Genomic DNA, 27,856 nt, shown 5'->3' with positions numbered 1-27,856 from the left:
TGAGGCTTGAGAACCTCCTATTGATTCTCTATCACGTCTGCTCTATTACAGCTGTTTTACTCTCACTTCGGGGAGTGTTTCAGACATCAAAGCAGAAAGTGAGCTTTTTCCTCCTTCGTGTACACATTTGTATGCCTTTATCAGGACATAGAACCGACAGAGCAGCAGCGCACAGTTAGGCTCCTTTTCTCACTTGATGCCCAGCCTTGCCTCACTGCTCTGTAGTTGTATTTGCCAACAGGTCATAAGCAAAACTGTAAAATGGACAGATATTTTTATGTCTGTTCCTTCGTCTTCTCTTTCCCAGCAGATAACCAATGAGCTCTTTCCTGCTGCCTAGATGCTAGTATGTTAGCCTCTGAGTTTCTTTACGGCAACAGCCATTCTTGGTTTTATCCTTACTAGTGCAACCGTGACAGTCTGTCACATAAATGGGAAAATGATAACTGTTTCATCTTAATCATTATGTTGTGAAAAAAATATACATATTCATATCAGAAGAGGACTGTGGGGAGGAAACTATACCTAACCCAAAGGAGAGATTCACAAATGGACAGTTTCAGGGAAGGGGGGAGAAAGGGACATGTGTGACTTCAAGTCCCAGAAGGAAAATTACCATATTGTTTTACTATATTTATAGTCGCCCCTGATTCGAGAAATTGCAACAAATTTCCGGACAAAAAGAAATTTACAACAGAGTGTTTAGAAAATAAATGGGTGTATTTTGTGGGTAGCAGATTACTAAGGCTCAAAGAATAAGACCCCTTGATACTATATGCTACCTTGAAAAGGTTCTGTGGTAGCAGAGACACCATAAGCTTGATTCACTCCATGGCTCTCCCAACTATTTCAGCAGATACTTCGTATGAACTTGCTTTTCAGGCCTGATTCCTGACTCAGGTTAGTTCTTAGTTTCTGCTCACATTATTATTCTTCCACTCCAGTTTCAATTTCACTCCTGATGTCTATTGTCCAGTTCCTGCTTGGGTCAAACTCCTAAAATTGGTCTAGCCTTGCCAGCTCTGGTTTTGCACTTAGTCCAAGTGACTGCTGAAGCAGCTCTCTTCTGCCCCCTTCTGTCAAAAATCTGCACATGCACAACTGAGCCCGGGAATTTAATCCTATTCATCCATTGCATAATAATTTATTAAATATCTGTAATGGGCTAAGGATTATTCTAGGCACCTGAGATATATCAGTGAATGAAACAGAAGCAAAATCCCTGCACTAATGGGGCTTGCAAACAGGAGCTTCATTTCAGGCTGCACCTAGGTGCTCACACTCTGAAGGGATCATTTGGAGATTTTTGCAGCACATGCTTTAAGTAATATCATTTATAAAAGAGCTTTGCTGTAAAATAGCTCCCTGCCATGCTGGTTTTGAGTCAGTTTTTTTCTTTCTTGGAAGCAATTCAAGGCAGCAGGGTTGCTGTTCCATACTGATGCACCAATGGATGCGCCATTTTTTTCTTTTCTCACACAGTTAAATTATTTACCTTCAATAAATAAGTCCTAATTTTAGGTCAGATTGCCTAGAACAGAGGTGGAGACAGGAGTTCAGGTGCATGTACTTAACTGAGGTATCACTCCTCAGGAAAAATCCTGTAAGATACCAAGGGAAGCATCATAGGGAAAGGGAAGGAGTCAACAAGACTGGCCTCACATCAAGGCTAGCCTCGATCTGATCCAGGAGCGGCTCTGGAATGTAAATTGTACCTAGGCATTTCTCACCTCTCAGGCCAAGTGGTTCTGCTGGCAGAGGATAATTCTCCCGAGAAGTGGGTACTTGTCAAAAGGCAGTCAAAAATCAGAGCAGGGGGTTGGGGGACGGCGGGGGAAGGTGGACCACCAGCCAAGAAAAGGGGATCTGGGTGGGACCCCAAAGTGCCTTTTACAGTGTGTCAGGCAAATAAGTAATTTCCTATTCCAAGAGGGCCATGAGAATTCCAGGAGGTGAAAATTTTGGTGCCCTTAAAGAAATTTCTATAGTTCAATGATTAAAGATGCTTTTTGAATATCTTTTGGGTTCCAGATATCATTGTGGGATTAGCACACTGAAGAGTATGACACAATTGCTACCATTACTCAGCATAGACTTAGGGGAATTAGTCAAGTGGATAGAGATGTCGAGGCAGTGCTATATGACATCAGGCAGAGCTATGTACAGTATACTGCAGGAGCCCATGTGGGAGAAATATTCAACTGCAGCTGATGGCAGTGGAAGTTTCCTGGACCATTTGATAGCCCAGCCAAATCAGCAGCCCCCACCCCCAGGGCAAAGTCTTTCCCCCGGTCAGTTAAATTGTTTCCTATAAAAAAACAGAGAAAGACGCTGAGTTGAAGCTTCATTTCATTGTTACATCACCGGCAGAGAAGCCTTCTAGACATGAGACCAAAACGTTGTGCTTCCTGTGTACAGCCACATGCTAGGGGCAAATTGGGACTTAAAGCTATTCAAACTTCCAAACCCAAAGATGTTGTGTTAACTTCTTCCCTGAAAAAATAGGGGCCACTCATCCTACATTTACCCTTCCAGTGGAGGATTTTCACAGTAAGTCCAAGTCAATTTCCTATTCAGGAAGTCTAGCCTCAGTGATGCCAAGAGGTCAAGATGATTATCTGTCCAAGCTCATTTACTCATAGTTCAAGATCTGTGAGGCAGCCTTCTTCTGGTCAGTGTGGTAGGAGGTGGAGGGTAGGGGCGAAAGTCATGGATGGAGGGAGAGCTATTTAGGCAGAAAAAAAGTTACAGGGTTTGGCAAATATTTGAGTATGTCAGCGAGAAACAGGGAAGATCCAGAGAAGAATCCAAGGTTTGGATGATTAGGGCAGGCTGTTGGGTTCAGTGTTAAATAAGGTGAGTTTAATAAGAGGTTGCTCATCCAGGTGAAAAAATTCATAAGCTGATGCATGATAGTTCTCTAGATTTTTTTCCATTTTAATTTCAGGGCACTGCATCTTTGTTTTTATTTAAGGAGAGATAACTAGGTATTTCTTTTTTTGTTGGATTATATGGGGTATGAGCTGAATCTTTAACATTTTTCACCATTTTATACACAAATACTTCCTTAACATGATGCTAGCCACCACCTAGTCCTTAACTCCAAAGCATGTTTTAAATATAAATAATATTTATGCTATTTCATGCTTAGCACATTTTGCCCAATTCTTAAGTTTTCTTTACATTTTAAGGAGATAGAAGTATTTTAAGATCTCCCTTCTTGTTTCCATTCTTTTTTCCCATACCCTCGCAAAATAAGCCCTCTAAAAACCAGCAATCCATTTGTAACTTACAGCCTGTTCTACTTCTTATATAATATTCTTTTGAATCAGTGAGAGGAGAAATGGACTCTGTTATTGGCCTTTTCCTTTTTAATAAGGTCAAGAATTGTACATAGTAAGATTTTTCTCCTTAGGAAACAGTGCCATAATTGTATTTATTCTCAAGTTGTAAGTATGACATTCATTTACAACTTTGCACTCATTGTTGCCTTTCAAATGACTTCACTTCACACAGCTTTAGCAGATGAAGAACTTAATAACATGGCATAGTATAACAATCATTTGTCTATTAGATAAGTCCTGGTTATTTTATTCTATTTTAAAGATTTTTTTAAAAAAACCAAGTGTCAAAGAAAGTTATCTTTTTATATGTTTCATATTTTGGTTTGGCTATTTAAATCAAGATTGTTGTGTGGTAATGTTATATTTTAATATGCTTTGGCTTTAATGAATGAATCCTAAAAATAAAAGTTTTAACAGAAGTAAACACTGAGTTTAATGACGTCCTAGTTGTATATGACCACAGAACACCACAAAGCATATCCACTTAACTTCTCTTAGCACCAAAGTAGCTGACTGAAAAACTGAAGAGAATAATGCTTCATTCAGAGCTTTGATAAAGAGAATCCATTCAGTGAAGGGCCCAATGCTAGTCAATATAGCTAATGTCTCATTATAGTGACATATTAGAAGAACGTTCTGCTTTTTGTATTAGGCATTTAAAATGAAAAAGAGAAGCAATTCAAACATTGGTTCCTGACAAGATCCCTGTGTCTCTACTTTGTTCCAGAATGCTTGGACTGTTTTTCCATATCTTCATGGAATTACTAGTGTTTCTTGAAGCATTAAGCATGGTACCCAAAAATATTACTGGCATCCTCTTTTTCTATCAACGTTCTAAAGTAATAATTCAGGTCATTAAATGATGCCTGTCATCAATGTATAATACACAAAAAGTACATCCAATTTTATCTTTAAGTCACTGATGCTTGTAATTGTTAAAATTCTGTGCTATGAAATTGAGACTACAAGGCTAGTAATAGAAGAAAAGTAGGGAGAAAAGCAAGCAAAGAACATCATGATCAACAGGATCAAGTAGGTGATGATGGGAGAAATTCTGTTATCTCTTAAATAAGTCTTATTTCTCTGCTAATAACATTCCAAATTTATGCTTTGGGAAAAATTTGTACACTAAGAGGAATTTTCAACAAAATTGTATATATTGCTTTTTTGATTCCAATGTCTAAAACTAATATTGCACAAAAGTTACTTTTACAGCACACATACTTCCCAGACATTCACAGTCTTGTAACTAGATGTCATAATTGAAACCACCATCAAGTAGCTATGACCACAAATAGCACTTTATACTTTTCTTGTGATTTGAAGTTATGGAAAAGTATCAGCCAGATCTAAGATTCTAATTGGATTAAAATAGCAACTATTATTCAAAAGGAAGATTTTGAAATCTATGACAGTTAAATTATACACATAAACAAAAAATAACCTTGACAAAGACTCAAACTTGGTGGAATTTTAAGTGGCGTTTTTATCAGTTACAAGGTAAAAAATCTTTTACTTCTGTTAAAGCTGGCCATGGAAAGAAGTTGACAATTAAAAAGGCATCCTGACCTATTTTAATTAATCTTACCAATAAAGACGATGAGCAACCTGGATGCTTTGCAATGAGCGGTGTAGTAGGAGTTGCACTAAAGGACTTTCAAGGCTCCATTCAAACTTGACAGCCTGAAATAAGAGATATTAGTTTACACTTTTATTTTTACAGTATCAAAACTGTAGGGAAACCTAAGAGTCTTGAAAAAGACCAGGGAAAATAGCATGTTAATAAAATGTTAATAATATAGTCAATAAACTTATAAGCAGTGCACACATTCCACAGTTTGGATTTGTTTAGTCTGGTTTTTGTTCATCATTTACATTTTAGGATTGCCAGGACAATAAGGGAGGGTGGTTGGTAGAGTTTAAGACATGCCCAGGAGAATCCTGTCACAGACACATGGAAAAACAGAAAACAAAAACCAAAAAGTATCATGAACAATCTCCCTGGATTATAAAAATATGGCATTGTTAAGCAATAGGTATTTCTATGCACTGGGAAATTAATGTAGACTCAACGTCTTAACAGAAATCAACTGGGGTATCAGTATCAATCTATAGACTTCAAAGCTTTACATCTAGGTGTCAAAGCTGATTGTTGTCACCACAATCCATTCCTGTATCCTTTCCCTCATCTTTACTATGAACAAGATTTTAAGGTTTTATAGGATACCCAGCCTGCTGGAAAACACAGATAGCAATGTCATAGTCTCTGATATACTTAGGGATCTTCTTCAGCCCCCCACCTGCACTGTGGGGACTTTGCTTTCAGCAGTCAGTACCTCACCCTCCATTATTTTCTCAGAGATCTCAATATGTTGTGAAAATGAAAAACAAGTTCTTCTTATAAACTTCTCCATCTCTCTTTCTTTCTCTCTCTCTCTCTTTCTGACATGCACACACACAGAGTTGAAGCCAGGTTTTATATCATAGTATAGACAGCAGATAAAATCGATACCACATTCATCAACACACTCACCTGCAGAAACATCTCAATATGCTAACCATTCTCAAACATAGGAAAGTTTATGTTCCTAAGGTGAGAGAGTACTGAAAATGATTTCAGTGAATTTACATCAACTCTTGATGTGACCTGAATGTATAAAGACAATAAAGTGCCTTGCCTTAAACTATATATCCTTTGTCCTTCACTTACTTGCTTATGATGGACTAACTAGATCATGGGTTTTGTTATGCCCTAAAAGTGAGCATATCATATTTGCAGGAGCTACGTCCAGAATTTACTTCCATGCTTAACTATTTCAGATTTCTGAATCACTATTTCTTCTTGAGCCTGGTAACTATTTATCAGACTTGAATTGCTGTGTTAGAAGTACTTGCTTGAGCACATAGGCAAGGAAAAGAAGTAAAAGGCATCTAAATTGGAAAGGAAGAAGTAAAAATTTCACTATTGGCAGATGATATGATTGAATACATAGAATGCCCTGAAAAATTTATAATAAAGCTTCTAGAGCTGATAAACAAGTTCAGTAAAGTGGCAGGATATAAGACCAACACACAAAAATCAGCTGCAATTCACTTTGTGTTTAACAGGTACCCTTATGTTGTGCTGTACCCTGTGCTTTTTCTGTGGGACCATTCCATTTTGTTCCATTTATGGAACAAAAAGCACCATAATTCCACTCTCCATGTATTCACTAACCCTTCCCTGAGGTTTGTGTATCTTGGATACTGTGGTGTTTTAGATCACTGAGTGTACGAAGAAATAATTTAAACAATATCACTATTCTTCAGTTTTCTTTGTGGAATTTGCAATTACTGAAATTGAAAATAAATTACTGGACTGTGGACATTTAAAACATCAGTAGCATTTATATACACTAATAATGAGAAATCTGAAGAGAAAATCAAGAAAAAAACCCATTTACAATGGAAACTAAAAGAACTAAATATCTGGGAATAAACTCAACTAAAGATGTAAAGGACTTGTACACAGAAAACTTCACAACAATGTTAAAGGAAATCAAAGAAGACCTAATAGAAGAATATTTTATGTTCATGGATTGGAAGACTAAACATCATAAAGATATCTGTTCTACCCAAATTGATTTACAGATTTAACACAATCCCAATAAAAATTAAAACAGTATTTTTTACTGAAATGTAAAAGCCAATTATGAAATTTATTTGGAAGGGTAAAGGGCCCCAAATAGTCAAAAACATATTGAAAAAGAAAAATGAAACTGGAGGAATCACACTACCAGACTTTAAAGCATACAACAAAGCTACAGTGGTCAAAACTGCATGGTATTGGCACAAGGATAGACCTAATGACTAATGCAACCAAACTGAGAGTTCTGATATAGATCCTTACATATACGGTCAACTGGTATTCAACAAGGCCACTAAGCCCACTCAGTTGGGACAGAATGACCTCTTCAACAAATGGTGCTGGGAGAACTGGATATTCATATCCAAAAGAATGAGAGAGGATCACCATCTCATGCCCTACAAAAAATTTAACTCAAGGTAGACCAAAGTCCTACATATGAAAGCCAACATCATAAAACTCATAGAATATAATATAGGAAACATTTACAAGATCTTGTAGTAGGAAACAGTTTCATAAACTTTATACCACAAGTGTGAGCAATGAAAGAAAAAATAGATATATAGGACCTCCTTAAAATTAAAAACTTTTGTGCTTCAAAGGAGTTTGTCAAGAAAGTGAAAAGGCAGCCTACCCAATGGGAGAAAATATTTGGGAACTTCTTCTCTGATAAGGGCCTAATATCCAGCTTATATAAAGAAATCCTATACCTCGAAAATAAGACAAACAACTCATTTAAAAAAAACAGGCAAGAGATTTGAATAGATATATTTCCAAAGAGGAAATACAAGTGGCTAAAAAGCACATGAAAAGATGCTCAACATCACCAGCTATTAGGGAGATGCAAATCAAAACTACAATGACATCTCATTTTACATCTATTAGACTGGCAGCTATTAAAAACAACAGAGGGCTACAAGTGTTGGAGAGGATGTGAAGGAATGGAGCCTTCATTCACTGCTGGTGGGAATTCAGAATAGAGCAGTCATTGTAGAGGATAGTATGGCAGTTCCTCAGGAAGTTAACTATAGAATTGCCATATCATCCAGCAATCCCACTGTTTAGTATATACTCAGTAAATTGAAAGCAGGGAAATGAACATATATATGCACACCAGTGTTCACAGTGGTAGTATTTATTATTGCCAAAGGTTGGAAGCAACTCAAGTATCCATCAACAGATGAAGAGATAAGTAAAATGTGCTATAAACATACAATGGAATATTACTTAGCTGTAAGAAGGAATGAAGTATTGAAACATGACAATATGGATGAATCTTAAAGACCTTAGGTTGAGTGAAGCAAGCCAGTCAGTAAAGGCCAAATATTACATGACCTCACTGATATGACCTAAGCTTATTGAGTAGACTCACAGAGCTAGCGACTGGAAGATAGGTTACCAGGAGACAGAAAGGGAGTAGAGAGTGGTGAGCTGAAGGTCAATCTGGGCAGAACCTGATAAGGTGGTTTGGCAGTGGAGGGGGGAGATGGTGGTGCAGGAATGCCAACGGAGTCGATGGTGCTGGAATGTGAGCATGAGCAGGGTGGGAGGAGGGGTTGGTTGGACTATCCATGGAACTGTGAGAAGGAACAGGTGAACCCTGGGGATTTGTAGGTCTGTGGTTAAAACTACAATGGTGGGAATGTTATTTTGGCAAATAGGGCAGGGAAGGGCTACATGTGCAGGGCATTATTGGTGGTAGGGGGATATGTGGGAAAGGGTGCACCTGGGGCAAGCTTCCCTGGAATATGACTGTGTTCATCTTGTCATAGGGTATTATCTCAGAGGGTGGAGACATACACAATAAATAAGAAAATATTAAACTCCCATCCTGGGGAGTCCTGCTACGTTCTCAAATAGAGAGGCAAGAATCTCTCGAGTACTTAAGCAGTGCCTAATATAAGAAAACAGACCAGTATGGTAAGCCTTCAATATTAATGCATGTAAATATGAACCTTATTCTCTAAAAACTGAAACTTAGTGGTTGCCATAGATTCCAAGGGGTGAGGAAGGGAAAAATGAGTGAACACAGGGCATTTGGGGGGCATTGGAATTGTTCTGTATGGTCTTACAGTGATGGATACAGGCCATTATACATTTTGTCAGAACCTATAAAAGTGTAGGGTGCAAAATGTAAACCATAATGTAAATGACTGACCATGGCTAGTAGCAACACTTTGATATTTGTTCATCAATTGTAACAAATGTACCCTACTCATGTAGGATGGTTATTGGTAGGGAAGGACTGGGGTATAGGAGGGAGGATAAGGGAATCCCCTATATTTTCTATGGGACTTTTCTGTAATCTACAGCTTCTTGGAAAATGAAGTGAAAAAAACAAAACAAAACAAGACACTGGGGAAACATACAAAAGAAATTGTCCATATATATAGGAGATAACAGATCTTACAGTGATGAAAGGCACAATGGAAAAAAAATTTGTCATTACATTTTCCATCCCATCCCATCCCATGCCAATTAATTTTTGGCAACCTTGCTCCCAAACTCCCTAGTTCACACTGTCCACTGGTATAATTTTCCTCTAACTCCTGTCTCATTATCCAGAATACAGGCATATTTTTGGTACACACCTCATTTTTATGAACTCTATATTCTTGGAACCTACTCACATGGTTTTGACCTGTGTCTTGCTATAACTCTAGGTCTGTATCTCATTTGACTCCTAGCTATGAACCATAGCATCTGTTTTCATTTTCGTCCTAGAATTCTTTCTTATTGATCTAACCTAGTCTGCAAAATTCTAATGTTATAATTCATAACAAAATAATTAACAGGGTAGGATTTTTTAATGCACTGGAAAGTGATTAAGTCAGGATGGAGTATAGAAATCTAAGGACAAACTCAACAACGACACTTTTGAAAATTCTTTCCAGACATCACACATTTCCTTTCATCTCAGAAAATTTTATCTCCATTTGCATTTAGGGCACAGTGGTAACTTTACCTAATTGTATCTTCTGGTGCATGCTATGTGGGATTCTGCGTACACTTTGTCCTATGAAATTGAATAAGCAGAAATATGACTCTCAGAAATATTCCTGTTGCTAAATACATTGACTCAGACTATAACTTTCAAATGGATTTAATCTATATAAACTTTTGTAAAAAACTTATTGCTATTCTTTTCTATTGGGTTAGATATAGCACATTGCCGAAACTGATGAGCCATGAGAATAATGATTCAAGTCAGATTAATCTTTATTTTTTCCCCCATTACTGGGAAGTCTAGGGAAGTCACAACTATGAGGACTGGCAAAAGTAAATATACAGTACAGCTATTTATTAACCAGGTCTCTTTCTTTAGGAGGCTTTCAGAGTAATGCATATTCTACATGCATAGTAATATGGTATTCAAGTCTAACAGTAGAGGCTCCTCCCATCAGATTCAGCATCTCCCTATAATATTAAAAAATGGAGTTACCTATCATTTTAAAACACCTTGTGACTACATCCTGATCTTCCTGATAAGAAAATATCCGAGTTTCAAAAACAAAAACAAAAACAAAAACAAAAACAAAAACAAAAACAAAAACAAAAACATACAAACCTAAAGTCCTACTTTGGATCTATTCCAAAAACTTCTGTTCTTTGAAACTTCAGTCATTTACAGGATCATTTATAAAATGTGTAATTTAATGTTTATCTTTGATTGTATTCAGGATGCACACAACCATGTGGATGAAGTGATAGTGTTATGTGAGTTTTGGAAGTTGAGGGATCTGTGGATAAATGTATGCAGCATTGCAAAAAAAATTTTTTTGTAAGGAGAGGAAGATCATAGGTTCATATGAACATGATGCACAGTTTCACTCCATCGGATTTGCACTCTGCTCCTGAAGCTGGGGCTTCAGAACATTTTCGTGTATGGGATTTCTCACAGTGAAGGAAGTTTCACATACATAAAAGAATGCACATAGTGAAAGAATGTAATGGCTGCTCCTATGTGCACTAAAGAGGAATTAATAAAATATGTTCAGTAAAAACATGAGTATTTTGAAGTTGAGGGTTCATTATTAATATGATTGCCCAGTCCATGGGAAGGACAGATGACGCAGACGGTTTTTCTAGGAGTTTACACATAGGTGAGAGTGCTTGGTGTACTTCCTTGGAAGAGTGGCAGATCTTTTACTTCCAGATAATTCTGGAAAGTACTTCGTGGTCTCCAGGAAAGTGAATGGGAAGCAAGGATTACTTATTTTATAAAGTAATCTAATCTCTAAATAAAAAGTATAGTCTTGATTGTCATTTCACTTCTCTTAAAATCACATTAAAAAGTTAGCTCCTTCCATATATGATCAATTAAACTTATGCAGTACACCGTTTTAAACTATTATTGGTAAGCATTTTAAACTAAATAATCATCAAGCAAATTACATCATCATATACTAATATAAAATAAGTTAGAGTATGTGCTGTTGCGGCGGCTTGCTCGGTCGGTAGAGGTGGGGTCTGGCTGCGGACGAGGGGTCGGTCCAGCTCTGGACGAGGGGTCGGTCCCACTTGGGACGACGGGTCAGTCCCACTTGGGACGAGGGGTCGGTCAGCAGCAGACGAGGGATCGGTCTCACAAGGGGTTGCACGGTTCGGCTGACGGGGTCGCCCGGCGAAGCCGGCGACGAAGGGGTCGCCCGGAGAAGCAGGCGACGAACTGGGGACAAGGGAGGCCAGGCCCTTGTCGAGGGCTCTCAGGACTGGAGGGCGCACGGCAGAAGAACTACCGCGGAGACAAGGTAAACACGCAAGTCCACTTTATTGAGGGAGAGGCAACAGTTTTATAGAGGCTGGGGAAGGCTGATTGGTTGAAGCCACGCCCTGTTCTGATTGGTTGCCGGCGAAAGGTCAGTGGGCGGTACTGGACGGGGGAGGGGTGGTGGTTAGGGATTGGCTGTCGCTGTTGCTGGGGGAAGGGGCAGGGTTTAGGGATTGGTGGCTGCTGTTGCTGGGGTGGAGGGCAGACTTGAGTTTCCCGCCCATGCCTGGCTGTTGCTGCTGTCGGGGGAGGGGAAAAGGGCAGACTGGATTTTTCCGCCCACGCCTGGCTGTTGCTGCTGTCGGGGGAGGGGAAAAGGGCAGACTGGATTTTTCCGCCCACGCCTGGCTGTTGCTGCTGTCGGGGGAGGGGAAAAGGGCAGACTGGATTTTTCCGCCCACGCCTGGCTGTTGCTGCTGTCGGGGGAGGGGAAAAGGGCAGACTGGATTTTTCCGCCCACGCCTGGCTGTTGCTGCTGTCGGGGGAGGGGAAAAGGGCAGACTGGAATTTTCCGCCCTGCGCCTGCGCAGGGAGAAAGAAGAAGAAGGGTGCCGCCCCACAGGCATCGTGTGGCGCCATCCGGGAGGAGGGGTGGCCGCGGAAGCATGGCTGCCGAGAAGGGGAGACCCGAGGGCACTCTGCGCCCATGCCGAGCTTCCTTCAGGGGTGGCGGTGGGCCCGACCAACCACCCTATTATGGGGGCAGCAGAATTAGGCCTACCGCGGCCGCTCCCCTCGCCAGGCCAGCAAACCACACTTCAGCCCGAGTGGTGACCGCATGCTGTAGCTTTAGACCAAGTTTTAAGCACAGATTTATCATAGCAATATGTTCCCTCTCAGCAGTATAGTCAACTTATGTTAGCACAAGCATACTCTATACTTTATTTTAGTCCTACTCTTTGTCTGTTCATATTTTTTAGATAATTTTATATTATATTCTAAAATTATCCCAACATTCTGATATTTGTTGTTGGCCCTAAACTCTACCAAATGGTGGCAGAATTTGGGTATTAGAAATTACTGTTCTAAACTTAAAATCAATATTAGAATCCCCTTGGAAAGGCAAAAAAAAAAAAAACAAAACCAAAACACCTCATAAAATATGAAGAGCTGCTTAGCAAGTAGTTATTTTCTACTTAACATTTATTTAATTTTTTACTCTTTTACATATAGTCAGATGAAAAGATTTCATTATAAACATTGTTATGTTTTCCCTGTGGCAGTTAATAAGCAAATTTTGTTTAAAATGTTTACCTTTTTTTCTGTGATATACTCTTTTATTTTTTATTTTTTGGTAGTTCTACCAGTTTTGTCTAGAAATTGATTGTATTACCCATATTTACATATGAGCAATAATTTAGTCCCTTGGCTTGTCAAATTGCAATAGAACTTTTATGTAGTCTATTGGTGATTCATTGGGAACTATTTAGAGAAATATTATACTCTGGAATCCTTTGGCAATTCTGCTGCTCTTACCTGAACTAGCTGTGGGAGATAATCCAGTAGTTCATCATTCAAGAGGTTATCTAATTGTTGAACTGCTGCTTTACGGATTTCTTGGTCTGGAAAACTAATACAAAGTAAATACATATATTAAGCTGTTAATGGTATGGGATAATGCAAGAAAAATTTCAGAAGAACAGAAAATGAAATCCACCCCCATTTTATAAGGTCAAATAATAATCCTATAATCAATTAAGATGATCATGGGCATCAAATAAAATAATTTTTTTCCATATTCTATACGCTTATAGAAAGCCATAGAAATCCCTTTCCACTAGATGTTTTTTCCCTTTATTTTTTAAAGTAGTTTTAAGTTGCATAAATTTTACATCAAAATATAGGGGATTCCCATATATCCCAAACCCACACACACGCTTTCCCCCATTAACAACAACTTTCATTAGTGTGGTAATTTGTTACAATTGATGAACATATATTGAAGCATTGCTACTAACCATGGTCTATATTTTACATTATGGCATACACTTTACACTGCACAATTTTATAGCTTTTGACAAAATGTATAATGGCCTGTATCCATCATTGTAATATCATGCAGAACAATTCTAATATTCCAAAAATCTACTAGGTGTTTTTTAAACCTAGGTTTATGTCAGATCCTTTCTTATCTTATCTAAACTCTTCTGAAGTAATATGAAATTCTTCGCTTCTCAAGCCATGCATTTGTTAACTATTGCCTGCTGGAGACCTAATGGTTTATATGATTAAAATGGGATTTGTCCTTCAATGTCTGGCTTGCTTCACCCAACAAAAGGTCCTCAAGATTCATCCATGTTAACACATGTGTTTGTACTGTATTCCTTCTTATAGCTGAGTAGTATTCTATTGTATGTATATACCACATTTTATTTATCCATTCATCTGCTGATGGAATTTGGGTTGTTTCCAAATTTTGGCAATAGTGAATAATGCTGCTATGAACATTGGTGTGCATATATTGGTTTGTGTCCTTATTTTCAGTTCTTCTGGGTATATACCCAGCAGTGGAATTGCTGGGTCATATGGCAAACCTATAGCTAACTTTTTAAGAAACCGCCAAACTGTCCTCCAGAATGGCTGGATCCTTCTGCATTCCCACCAGGAGTTGATTGAAGGACAAATACTACATGACCTCTCTGATATGAAATAAACAAACCAAGCTGTTTCAGAGAGCTAGAGACTGGAAGATAGGCTTAAAGGAATTTGGTGGGGAGAGAAAGGTTGTGAGCTGACACCTACATGGGTGAAGTCTATGATAAGCTGGAGGTAAGTATTTGTACAGGGAAGGGATAAGATGGGGGCATAGGGATACCTTTGGGTGGGGCTTTGTGGGCTGGAGGGGGGCTAGGGTTGGAAAGATGGGTCAGATGGCCCAAGGGATTAGAGGGAGGGCTGGTGGGGAACAGTTGAATATGGGAAACTGTCAGGTATATGGTTGAAACTATAATGTTGAGAAAACTCTTCAGAAAATATGAGGGAGGATTACATGTTTAAGGTGCTTAAGAGGGGGCATCTGGCATAGGCGCAGGCTTCTAGGAGGTGTGTGGGTGCTCATTTTGTCATAGTGTGTTATATCATCGGGTAGAGACCCATACAATGGGTGTGAAGGTGTACCCACATACTAGGGAGACCTGTTGTTCTCAAACAGAGGGAATTCTGTCTCTAGAGAGAATTGGTAGCTCCCAATGGGTTAGGGCAGTCTAGTATGTCAAGCCCTCAGCATCTTTGCAAGTATCTGTAAATCTGGTCCCTCAAGTAGTAAAGATTGATTGTCACTGTGGGCCCTGAGGGGAGGGGAGAGAGGTATAGAATAGATGGAAGCAGGGTAACTGGGGGGTAATGGAAGTGCTCCACAAGGTCATGTAATGATGGATATAGGATATGTTAATTTACACCAAAAATATATAAAAGTCTATAAGCTAAAATGTAAACCATAATGTAAAATTTAAGGAAACTAAAAATTTAAAAATGTGTACAGTCTAAAATATAACCCATAATGTAAACTAAAATGGAACCATATTTGATGGCTATGTTTCAAAATCTGCACATCAGCTGCAGCAAATATAACTTGAACATGTGAAAAGATCATTGTTGGGGAAGGGGAAAAAGGGTTTGATGTTGGATATATAGGAGTCCCCTTTATTATATATGTGAATTACTGTGATCTAAAACTTTTTTGAAGACAAAATTAAAAATTAGGAAAAAAAAAGAAAAAAGAATGTAGACACTGAGGAAGAAATGAAAGAAACTGTCTTGCCACTGTAATTACAGGACAATACCTATTACAGTGTTGAAATGCAAAATGTTAAAAACAAAGCTTTATAATGTTTTTCATTTTTTTAATACACCAATTTATTTTTATTTTATTTTAGTATTTCTACATTAGTATGTATACTATTTCTAATCTTCAAACCCATCACTGTATTTCATTTTCCTATTAATTGAATTTGGCAATCTATTAGCCTTCATTGTTGAAGAAGTTTTGGACCACAGAGAGGTTCAACTATGGCAGGGGAGGAACACTGGTGTGGGGTGTTATTGATGGGGGGCACATGGAAGGGAGGGAGTTCTCCAGGGCACGTATACAGGGGACATAAAAATGTTCTGATATATGTTGGGTATTTTCATAGTAGTTACAGTTACAAAAGACAACTGAGGGATTGCTGAGTTCCTCCCCAGGGAAGCTCTGTCACATTCCCCAAATGGAATAGCAATAATCCCCAAGTGCAATGACAAAGACCAACAAGGAAGGATGGTCCAGTGATGAGCCCTTGATATTGATGACTATGCTTATGAGCCTGTGTGCCTGAAATATGAACTAGACCTAGAGCTACAGGGTGCCTAAGAGTTACCTCCTGAGAGCCTCCACGTTGCTCAAATGTGGCCACTCTCTAAGCCAAACTCAGCATGTAAACGCATTACTCAGCATGGGTCGTGACTCCTGAGGAGGAGCCTCCCTGGCGCCGAGGGATTACTACCAATCACTAACTGCTGATGCAACTAGAAAGAGACCTTGAATAAAAGGTCAACTCAGACCAGCAGAATTTCTCAGCCTATATGTAGGATCATGTGTTAAAAACTACCTTTCGACCTTAAATAAAAGGGGGAAATGGCAAAGACAAATGAGTTTATGTGGCTAAGAGTCTTCAAAAAAGAGTTGGGAAGTCATCAGAGGCTCATGCTAACGCATGCCTCAGCAGGACCCCAGAAAAAGCCAAAGTAGATACAACTCTAGGTACTGGTTCTCCTGAAGGCTAAGACCCATAGAGTATATGGTCATGACAGATGGATTTGGAGTTCTGTGCCATGTCAGTGGGCCCTACATTGGAATTTATGCTCCTGAGTGTGATGGAGCTGGACTCAAATGAGACCTTTCTACACATGCCTTTTCTGTCACTTTTACTGAACCTGTGGTTGGTGCTAGGGATGGCATATACTCAGGGGACTTGAATCTCTGGACTGTCCATGTGCCATCTGGGCCCTGAGTCTCAGCAGAGTTGTGACTCCTATTCTCTGGTTTGTTGGACTTACCCAGGTCAGCTAATAGGGAGGTGAAGATGGTTAACCACCATACCAGGGAATCAAGAGTGCCTACAACTGCAAGCAGAGGAATTGCATCCATCATCCATGTGGAATCTAAGCCCCCTCTTGATCTAGAGGTGGAGTGTAAATCACTATCCCAGGGTCCACGGAATGGAGGAATAAAATATGGATTAGAGTGGGCTTACTAACATTCTACTATAAAACTATTGTGACTAGTAATAGAAGAAATTGTAGCATTGATGTGGAGAAAGTGGCCACACTAGTTGCTGAGGGCGGGGAGAGGGAAGAAGAGATGTGATGTGGGGGCATTTTTGGGACTTAGAGCTGTCCTAAATGATATGGCAGGGTAAGATGCTGGACTTAATATATCCTGCCATAACCCATTGAATGTACTGGGGAAGAGTGTGAACTACAGGGTAAACTATTATCTGTGGTGCAGCAGTGCTCCAAAATGTGTTCACCGAGTGCGATGAGTGTGCCACAATGACGGGGGAGGTTGTAGGTGTGGGAGGAGTGGGGTGGGGGTGTGGTGGGTATACGGGGCCTCTTATGTTTTTTAATGGGACATTTTTTGTGATGTATATATCATAAAAAAATACAATTTACAAAAATGCTGGGGGTGGGGGAGAGGGGGTGGGTTATATGGGAACCTCTTATGTTTTTTAATGTAACATTCTGTGTGATTAACTTTTATTTTAAAAATGTGTAAAAAATTTAAAAAAAAGAAAAAAATGGGATTTAATGTTTTTTCTAAAGGGCTATGGTCAGATACTTGGGAAAATCAGAAACCTAAAGTACCTTATAATAAATAAACAGAAATCATTGAATAAAGGCTAAATATTACAAAACTGTAAAGTTCTTGAGGTAACTGTGTCTTACTCACTTTTGAACTCTATATGTCTATTATCAGATTTAGCATGCATTAGGCACTTAATAACTGTTTGCTACTGAAGTAAATTGGTGATGGTATGTAGCATTTGAGACCCTATTCTCTTCCAAAGACAATCTACCCTCAAGTGGGCCTCTCAAATTGCTATCCTCTTACTCCATCTCAAGAGTTAGGTTTAAAGATCTCCATGCTGCTAGAAAAGGCCTAGAGATAATTTTTGGCACCAAATTGTTTTGACAAGCTTTTGACATGATTTTGACATACTGCTTTGACAATCACAGAGATTTAGGAAGAATTAATTTTTAAATAAAGTGTTTTCCAGAAAAATATTAATTTTCATATTAATATTCTTTTAGTGACATTTAAAAAACAAAGAAATGAATAAAACAAATTAATAAAACCCAAATTCCTTTTTGTACGGGAATTAACTGAATGCTTTTCCTCCTCAGTCAAGAGAGAACTCTGAGGACTGGGGCAAAACACCATGAAGTCAGCAAACTTTAAAGTCTTTAATGTACACACTCTTCAGCAAATCAGGTTACCGAGGGGTGAAATGAATCCTATGCAGCTACAGACTCATGTCAAAAATGGTATTGCTCAGTATCCCTCAACTATCCTTGAGCGCTTGAAATGTGAAGCTTAATCACATTGCATATTTTTCTTCATTTAAACTGAACATTTTAATTGCACCAAGAATTTCACTTGCAAGGCTAGTCACTCAAAACCCTTATTTCTGACCTACAAATACTGTTTCAGTCATTTTTTCTCTTTGAACATTCTGGCAATGAGACCTAATGAGAACTGGACTCCAGACACATCTCTCCAAGTACCACTAAGGTCAGAACATCTCAGCATAACATCAAGCAAAGACTGAGAGCAGAAAGGGTACAATAAAAATGCAAAGCTTGAAGAAGGTCAGCTTATTTTCACACATTAAGACTTTAGATTCTCCTAACTCAATGTGATTGACTCTAATTTATTACTCTTGATTACTAAACCATTTGTCTGAAGCTTGTAGACAGCAAGGTCACTTCGAGGCATAGTTATTGTTGCCAAAGTGAAGCCAGATATTAGCCACTGATGATTTCTTGTGTGCTTATTTCATCTTATTCATATGAAAGTCAAAAAAGCAAGCAGTAAGAAAACAAACACCACAACAAAATAAAATATGAACAATACACATCTAGTTATTATTAATTTGCAGCCTCTAGATTGTAAGCTCTATGACGGCAGATAATTTCTATCTATTTTGTTCATGGATGTTTCCCCAGTAACAACAGATTGGTGGGCACTCTGCATATTTATTTGAAGAATGTCTAAACTGAATGTCTAAAAGTTTTCCTTCTAAATCATCTTTACTGTCAGATTTCTCTCTTCTCTAGCCTCCTGTGTTATCATTGTTCCCTAATCCTTGTAGGCTTGAAAGTTTAAGTCATATTTAGCCTCTCATTTTTCTTCTTCATTAAAATTTCCCCTTTTTCCATCTAGTGAAAGTCCATTCATCCCTGAAGTCCTAGTTCAAGGGGCTGAAGGGAGTCAATTTTATTTTTCATTGTGCTCTGAGATAATTTACACTGGTAGCAATAGGTTTAATTCCACAAATACCATCCATATAAATTCCAGTTTTGTTTTTTTCTCTTTCTCAGGCAGAAGAGTAAAAGAAAAATCTAAAGGTAATATAGAAAAAGGATATAATTTTTCTTCAGGCTCCTTGAGGAATAAGAGACCCAAAACCAGTAAATACCAGCATTGTATGGTGCAAAAGGAAAAGTATGTATGTGTAGTGATAAATGCAAATGTTAGAAACAATGTTTTTGTACCTTAATGGAAAGAGATGTCTCTTGTTATTCATTACTTAAAGTTCAGAAAGAAATTGGGGAGAAATTGCTAAGAAACTAACCTTACGACATCCTAAGATGGGACTAAGGCCTAACTTGACATTAAAGAACATCCAAATATAACTTGCAGGAAGCGGATTTGGCCCAACGGATAGGGCGTCCACCTACCACATGGGAAGTTCAAGGTTCAAACCCAGGGCCTTCTGACCTAAGTGATGAACTGGCCCATGCGCAGTCCTGATGCGCGCAAGGAGTGCCGTGACATGCAGGGGTGTCCCCTGTGTAGGGGAGCCCCATGTGCAAGGAGTGCACTCCGTAAGGAGAGCTGCCCAGTGCGAAAAAAGTGCAGCCTGCCCAGGAATGGCACTGCACATAGGAAGAACTGACACAGCAAGAAGATGCAACAAAATGAGACACAGATTCCTGGTGCTGCTGACAAGAATACAAGTGGACACAGAAGAACACACAGTGAATGGACCCAGAGAGCAGACAACTGGGGGGAGGGGGAGGGAAGGGGAGAGAAATAAATTAAAAAAACAAAAGCAAATATAACTTGCATTTGATTATTTTAGGAACATTTGACCACATTAAAAGAGGCTGGCAGTGTTGGTGAAGTTCCTGAATCATGGGCTCTTTCATGCATTGCTGACAATAGATGGCAATATACATATTGAAAAATTACAACGTACTAATTCTTAGGGCTAGCAATTTCATTTTTGGGAACTTTCCTTAGGAAAATAATCAGAGATGTGTGTGTGTGAAGACATATATAACCAAACAAAATTGGAAATAATAGAAATGCTCCTCCCCCAAATAATTTAAATATGCTATGACCATATGATGGAATATAGGTAGTCATTAAAAGTGATATTGTTAAAGAATATCTAATTACATAAAAATTTTATGCATTATAACATTTCAAAAATATGTGAATATTTCCCTATATGTTTAAGAAAAAAGATGGAGAGGATCAAAATATTAACACCAAATCTCTGAATGGATGCTTCATGGATGGTTTGAATTTTCTTTTTTTAGCTTAGTTTAAAAATTTTTCCCAATTCTCTTTATGTAAGTTTCATTAGTTGCTGTATCGAGTTGAATAGTGTCTCCCCCTAATTCATGTCCATCCAGGACCTATGAATGTGAACTTATTTGGAATTAGGATCTTTGCAGATGCAATTAGTTAAGACGAAGGTATGCTGGGTGAACCCTAAATCCAATCTGACCAGTGCCCTGATAAGAAGAGGAGAGAGTACTCAGAGCTGGAGATGCACAAAGAAGGGAGAAGGTCAAGGCTGAGGCAGAGACGGCAGTGATGCACCTCAAAGCTACCGGCATCCGGGACAGACGTGCGCTACGATTTCTCCTGGGCGCCTTCAGAGCAGCACGGCCCAGCTGACACATTGATTTTGGACTTCTTGCCTCCAGGACTCTAAGAGTATCGTTTTCTGTTGTTTTAAGCTGCCTTTAATTTTGTGGTGAGTTGTTCTGGTAGCCCAGGGAAACTAACATAGGGATTAAAAAAATTAATAAAGATTTTTTTTTTCAGAAATATAAGGCTCATCCAACTAATTAATGAATATAGATGAATAAGAGCAAATTATGATCAGCACTAGGGGAAAAAAAGCTCAAATCATATGCTTTTTTAAGAGTGAACATTGTTGTGTGAAAGAAAAAAACATATTTTTTAAATGACTTAAAATGGTCTCTTAACATCAGAGGCCCAAATAGTGTTTTCCTTCTCTTGGGAGAATTTCTGAACAATTTAACACCTTCTGGGGGCTCTGCACTCAGGTAGAGATCAATGTACAAATATGTTCCGCAAGTCCTTGTGTTTCTGCCCTGTGATGTTTTCTAAAACTATTTAAACATTTTTTGTTGAAATTTCATGTTCAGTATAAGTCCTTCTTCATTGAGGTATGGCCTACCCTTATTAGCTCTCTGTGAGTGATATTTACAGACTGTAATGTTACATGTAGCAGAAGCACTGCAATCAGGTTTGAATTTTCCACAAGCTACATTATTGTGCTTTCTAATGACTCCATTTGCTTGAAAAATACATGTATAATACCTGCCAATCACAAACACGAGACATTCTCTAGTAATGCTGCTCACCTTGGGACTACTAATTATTGTAGAAGTGAACATGAAATTTTGAGTCTTGGGAATGAGCAAAAGTACTATTAGAAGATCCATCAGGCTGATGTCAACTGGGTTCATACTTACAAAAATTTATAAGAAACTTCCTTATAATCAACAAGAAAATAGATCATTTACAATGACTGGAGATCTTGTTTGAGGCATCAAAAAGATACAAGATCATGAAAGTCCTTTACTTGTTAGGGAAGAGAGCCAGCAAGGTAAAACAAATTTTCATTTATTATGAAAAATGTTTTCTTATTAGGCTTAACAAGAGTTCCATATGAAATAATCACTTCCTTAAGGGTGTTCATCATTTTCTGAATGTTCATTTAAGCAACTTTATGTTATCTAATTTAGTTTTTCCAGCATGTCTGAATAAGGGAGGAAAAACAATTATGATCAAAAGCAAAACATCACTCTGGCTTACTATTCAGTTTTATGAGATTTCTGAGAAGTGATTCTGTTTATTCAGGGCTTAGTTGCCTCTGGATTGAGCTAACAATTGCGTCCTTGGGAACTTTAAAAGGACAAGCTCCCATAGCTAAGATAAACACACCCCTGTAAAATCATTGCTAAGGAATCACCTAAATATGGAAGCAAAGCCCATTGCCAGGGTGGAGGAGGGGCACATTGAAAAACAAATAAAAAATGCTCTTTGAAGTCTAATATTGTAGAGGGTATAAGAAGAATCAAGGACAAATGGGTAGAAAACTTAAAATTGGAAAAAAAATTAACTAAAATTAAAGCAATTTCAAGAAACTTCAGTGAATAACTCTATTTTGCTAACAACATAGGGTAAAGACAGGTTTAGGGTAAAAGGATTAAACTGGAATTGCAATCCTTGCATGGGCAGGGAAAGAAACCATATCAGAGTTTAGTTAAAACTCTTTTGCTGCAAGTGGAGGAAGCAAAGTTTACTATACAAGAGCAGATCTCAAATATTTTGGTCTCAGGATCTATTTATACTCTTAAAAATTATTGAGGACCTAAAAGAGATTTAGTTTATGTGGGTTATATCTATCAATAATTACCATATTAGAGATAAAATAAAGATATTTAAGAACTATTTATCAATTTACATAGAATAATATTAATAAACTCATTACATGTTCACCTAAATAACATATTTCTCTGAAAATTATAATTTTAGAAATAAATAATATTTACTAAGAAGACTGACATTGTTTAACATTTTTGAAATCTCTTTAATGTCTGGCTTAATAGAGTTGGATTCTCATATCCACTATTTTTTTAAATATCACTACAGACTATTTTTTTTGTTTTATCATTTGTATTTTATTTACCTTTTTTAAAAAAATTAATATATATTTTTTATCATATCCACTTCTGTAGTAGTAAGTTTGTTGCAATATCAACATCATGTAGCCTCTGGAAAATGCCACTCTAATGAGAGAACTATTACAACAAAGGCAAATGTCATAAAGAATTATTATGGAAATAATAGTGACCTTATGGTACCTCATTAGCATCATTGTAACTGCAGAACTCACTGCAGAACCTCTCAATAACGTTGTGTTATTGTTGTGGGGCCACAAGCCAAGGAGTCAACATCTATGGTCTGCTTCTATGACAGCAGCACATCAACCCGTCTTCCCTGAGTGATGAATTGTCCTTGCAGTCATCTAACCAACATTCAGGCTCCTCTCTTCCCATGAAAAACATTTATAAATTTCTCTTTTTGATGATTTATCTTATGTGCCAACCAAGCTAGGCTACAGCAGCAGTTGTTTAAACAAGCACTGATTTAGGTGTTGCTGTAAGGGTATTTTGTAGATGTGATTAAAATCTATAATCAGTTAACTTTAAATAAAGGAGATTGCCCTGTCTCATTCAATCAACTGAAGGACTTAAGAGTAAAATTGGAGGTTTCTAAAGGAGAAAAACTTCTACTGAATAGTGCAGCATTAACTCCTGCCTGAGTTTCCAGCCTGGTGGCCTTCCCAACAAGTTTAGAACTTGCCAGCCATAGTCACATGGATCAATTCTTGCTCCCTCTCTCTCTCTCTCTCTCTCTCACACACACACATACACACACATACACACATACACCATTGGTTCTGTTTTTCTGGAGAACTCCCACTGATATAGATTTTGATACCTAGAAGAGAGGTGCTGCTCTCGCAAATAGTAAATTTGTGGACATGGCTTTGGAATTGTGTCATGGGTAGGGGTGGAAAGAATTTTCAGGTACCTGATAGAAAAGCCTAAATTGCCATAAAGAGATGGTTGGTAGAAATATGGACCTTCACGGTGATTCTGGTGAGGGATCAGATGGATGTGATGAATATGGCAGAGAACGCTTCTATCATCTGAGAGCCTACATATATCATTGTGACCAGAATGCTGATAGAAATATGAACATCAAATATCCTTCTGGTGAGGTCTCAGAATGAAATGATAAACGTATTTTTTGACACTGGAGGAAAGGTGATTCTTGTTATAAAATGGAAGAAACTTATCTGAATCATGTTCTTATGTTGGACAGAAAATAGAGCTTGTAAGCAATGAACTCAGATATTTAGCTGAGGGTATTTGCAAGCAAAGTATATAAGATGTGGCCTCAGTGTTCCTTGCTTTTTATAGTAAAATGCAAGAGGAAAGAGATAAATTGAGAAAGGAACCAAAGTGAAATGGGACCAAACTTGATGATTTTGAAAATTCTTAACCTGTCTAGAAACATGCTCTGGAAAGAGAGTTAAGAATATGGCAGGACACACTTTTGCCAAAGATATTAAGTGTGAGACTTCTGGATCCAATCAACCATCTTAGAACAAGCCAGGAATAGAAATGGATAACTCAAGTGGTGTTATTCTTTGGTGAGCCCTCTTGTGTAATGGTGTAAATCCCCTTGAGAGAAGACTGACAAACTCTTCGAGATTGTTTTATCAGTGGAAACACTACCAGCTTGCACTGAATGGGACAGAGACAGGATGAAATGAAGGAAGGCTGCTAGACTTCTGGGATTCTACAGGAAATAGGCTAACAGAACTACTCTGCTATAAACATGGCTGTCTTTCAAGAAAAAGTAAGAATGACTCTGAGAGCTGAGCCACAGTGACAGAGGCAGAGGCCAGAGAAGTAAGCCCAAAGACAGGGGCCCATTGCCCCACCTTGGGCCCAGAAGGTAGATCAAGCCACAGAATTATTGTCAGATTTTGAAACATAATGGAATTTGTTTGGTTGGTTTTGCACTTATTAGGGAAGGGTGACCCCTTTATAACATGAGATTTTTCTTTTGAAATGAAATTGCTTATCCTCTGCTTGCCCTACCACAGGATTTTGGAAATCATTTTCAGGTTCCACGGGTCTACAGAGAGAGTGGAATTTTGCCCCAGGATGAGTCATACCCAAAATCTTAGCCACATATGATTTAGATGATTGGGTTTAAAACTTTATAAGTTGATGATATTTAGGTGAGATTCTGTTTTTAGAAGTAATGCTAGAATGGGTTAAGACTTTTGGGAATGTTGAGGCGTGATGAATGTATTTTGCCAATGGGAATGACATGAATATTGAGGGGCCAATGGGAGAACTGTACTGGATTGAATAGTTTCCCCACCCTGCCAAATTCACGCCCACCCAGGACCTGTGATTACGACTCTACTTGGAAGAGGGTTGTTTGCAGATGTGTTAGTTCCATTATACTGGATCAAGGTGGGTCATAAATCCATTTGGCTGGTTTCCTTATAAGAGAAGGAAAGGACACACAGACAGCGACACTCACAGAGCCAAGAATATCATGTTAAGACAGAGGCAGAGACTGGAGTGATGCATCTAGAAACCAAGGAATGCCAAGGATTGCCAACAACCACAAGATCCAGGGCAGATCCAGGGTGTGGGTTCTCCCTCGGAGCCCTCCGAGGAAGTGTGGCCCTGTGACACCTGGACTTTGGATTTCTAGCCTCCAGAACTTGAGAAATAGATTCCTCTTGGTTAAACCACCCAGTTTGTGGTACTTTGTTACAATAGTCGTAGAAAACCAATGCACTCTCTTATCCCAGAGGGCTTTAGGAATAAACCAGGGGATCCAGGCAACCTTCCACAAACCAGTAGAGCCATGAAATGAAATTTTAACAGAAATATGTATTTTTCACTTTCTTCCAGTTCACTTACTTCTTTTGTCATGTCTAATCCTTTCTCCTTTCTCTTCCTATCACTGTTTCTCTTTTCTAACTATTTTTCTAGTCTGAAAATGATACAGAGATGATATCTTAAAGACATCATAGTGGGTGAAAGCCAAATGCAATGTAACAAGTGATGACCTTTCAAAAAAGCACTTGGAGTAAACTGAAAATCAAAGAAGTCTGAGATCAAATTTAAGTGAACAGAAATGTCAGACTTGAGAATACATAGCAAGAATTCATGCAGAATTCCATAAGAATATTCACAGTTAAAAAGCCCCATTGTCAGGTTAGAATTAGAAAACCATAAGAAATGCAGAACTGTTTCTCTAACAGGTTTTAACTCTGATGACACACTCAGCATCAGTTTGGAAGGAAAATGTCAATATGAATACTTTTGTTATTTTTCTAGTACTAAAAATGACCAAATGTGACACAGGAAATTGTTTTCTAGGCAGAGTGGTGAAGAAGGATTCTATGAGATGATTGTTAAACTTTATCTACTGAATAACTCATATTTCTTCAAGAATTTTCACATAATTACAAAATAATGGAACTCAAGGAAACTGAGACCTAGTTATACCTCCTTACTATACAGATGATGAAACTAAAACTCAGAGAGTTAAGTGGTTTGCCAAGCTACATTGGTGGCACTGACTGGAATTCTGATTTCTAGAATACTAGGCCAATAAGTTTTTTCTATCTAATTCTACCTTTTGACTTTCAATGAGATCCACAAGGCTGGCTTGGGTATATGATATATTTTATTTATTTAGTGAGCAGTGTGATTTGTCTAGCCATACTGGACATTGGCCCACTCCTGAACTGAAAAGAATAGGAATGACTCATAGACCCATAGCCTATGGAAGTGCATACAGAAATTAGAAATTAATATAGTTATGGTATTAATTATTTTAATTTATAAACAAAGCATCATTCTTGATTTTATTCTGTGAAAAGCAGCCATTCCTCTTATATTTTTACTTACAGACAAACTTAGGAAGTCACTGACATAAAGCAGATGATGTATTGAAAATACCATGTAGATTTGGGGTTTGGCTGCATTAACACACACAAAATCAATATGAAGTGCTGAAAAAAATTAGGGATTTTGAGTCTAAATATCAAGACTCATTTCACTTGTTTTCTGTTCTCTCCCTTTAAGTAAATTCATCTAGACCCTTGGCTTAATTCCCATCCTCAGGTTAATGATTCCCAAATTGGTTTCTCTAACCCAGATTTCTCCACTCAACTACCAGACCTTTAAATTCAGCCATCTCAAGGATACCTCAAAGTCAACATACCCTAACCTGAACACAGGGTTCTTTCAAATTCCCACTGTCATCTATTGTGTCCCAGCCTAGTGAATGGTCCCATTATCTACCCACTTACATAAGACAGAAACCTAATAGTAGTATTTGACACCTCTCTTCTTCACTGCCTCCTCTATTCAATTCTGTCACTTACTCTTACATGTTTTTTCATTCTGTCCATGTCAGTATGTCACCTTACCACCTCCTTGGGTTGACCTGTCACCTCTCACCTGGACTTCTTCCATAGCTTCCTAACTGGTGTCTGGTCTTTCCTCACCTATACTTGTTCCCCTTACCACATTGATTCTCCACCCATAAACCAGAGTGCTCTTAGAAAGATGCAAATCTGTTCAAAATATTCTTTCACTTAGAATCATTTAATGCCTTCCATTTCTACTAGAAGAAAGACTAAGGTGCTTAGCATGGCTTACAATTCCTTAACATCATCTTTTAGTTCCATCCTTTTCCCCTAAACCCCATGCACACTGGCTTTCTTTCAGTTTCCTAAATGCAGTTTCTGAATCAGGCCCTTTTCATACTCAGGTTTCCTATTCTCAGAAAGTCCTTCTCTTATTCTCCGTTCTTGCCAATTCATCCCTGTGGGTCTGAGCTCAAACAAAACTTCCTCAGGGAAGGCTTTTCCCACTCTGGCTCCCTTGTTTTATAGAACCATGTGTCTTTCATTGAGACCTGTTATAATACCTGTTGTTTTACGTTTCTTGCTTGGAAATGGCCATTTTCTCCCA

At 38.3% G+C, this 27,856-nt stretch overlaps 1 protein-coding gene across 3 annotated transcripts in view; it reads right to left on the bottom strand.

Moving 5' to 3' along the window:
* PIK3C2G (phosphatidylinositol-4-phosphate 3-kinase catalytic subunit type 2 gamma) overlaps positions 1–27,856 on the bottom strand; it is a 646,925-nt gene that overhangs the window by 211,026 nt on the left and 408,043 nt on the right. For all 3 annotated transcript variants that reach the window (XM_058282853.2, XM_071210197.1, XM_071210198.1), the window contains 2 exons: positions 13,217–13,310; positions 4,933–5,027 (listed from right to left, as the gene is read on the bottom strand). In XM_058282853.2, coding sequence (XP_058138836.1) covers positions 4,933–5,027; positions 13,217–13,310 — 189 coding nt within the window. The remainder of the gene's footprint in view (positions 1–4,932; positions 5,028–13,216; positions 13,311–27,856) is intronic.

This window comes from Dasypus novemcinctus, chromosome 20 (assembly GCF_030445035.2).
Source record: "Dasypus novemcinctus isolate mDasNov1 chromosome 20, mDasNov1.1.hap2, whole genome shotgun sequence".
NCBI lineage: Eukaryota > Metazoa > Chordata > Mammalia > Cingulata > Dasypodidae > Dasypus > Dasypus novemcinctus.
The sequence above is the reverse complement of the archived record's forward strand: the minus strand, read 5'-3'. Positions and strand labels throughout refer to the sequence as shown.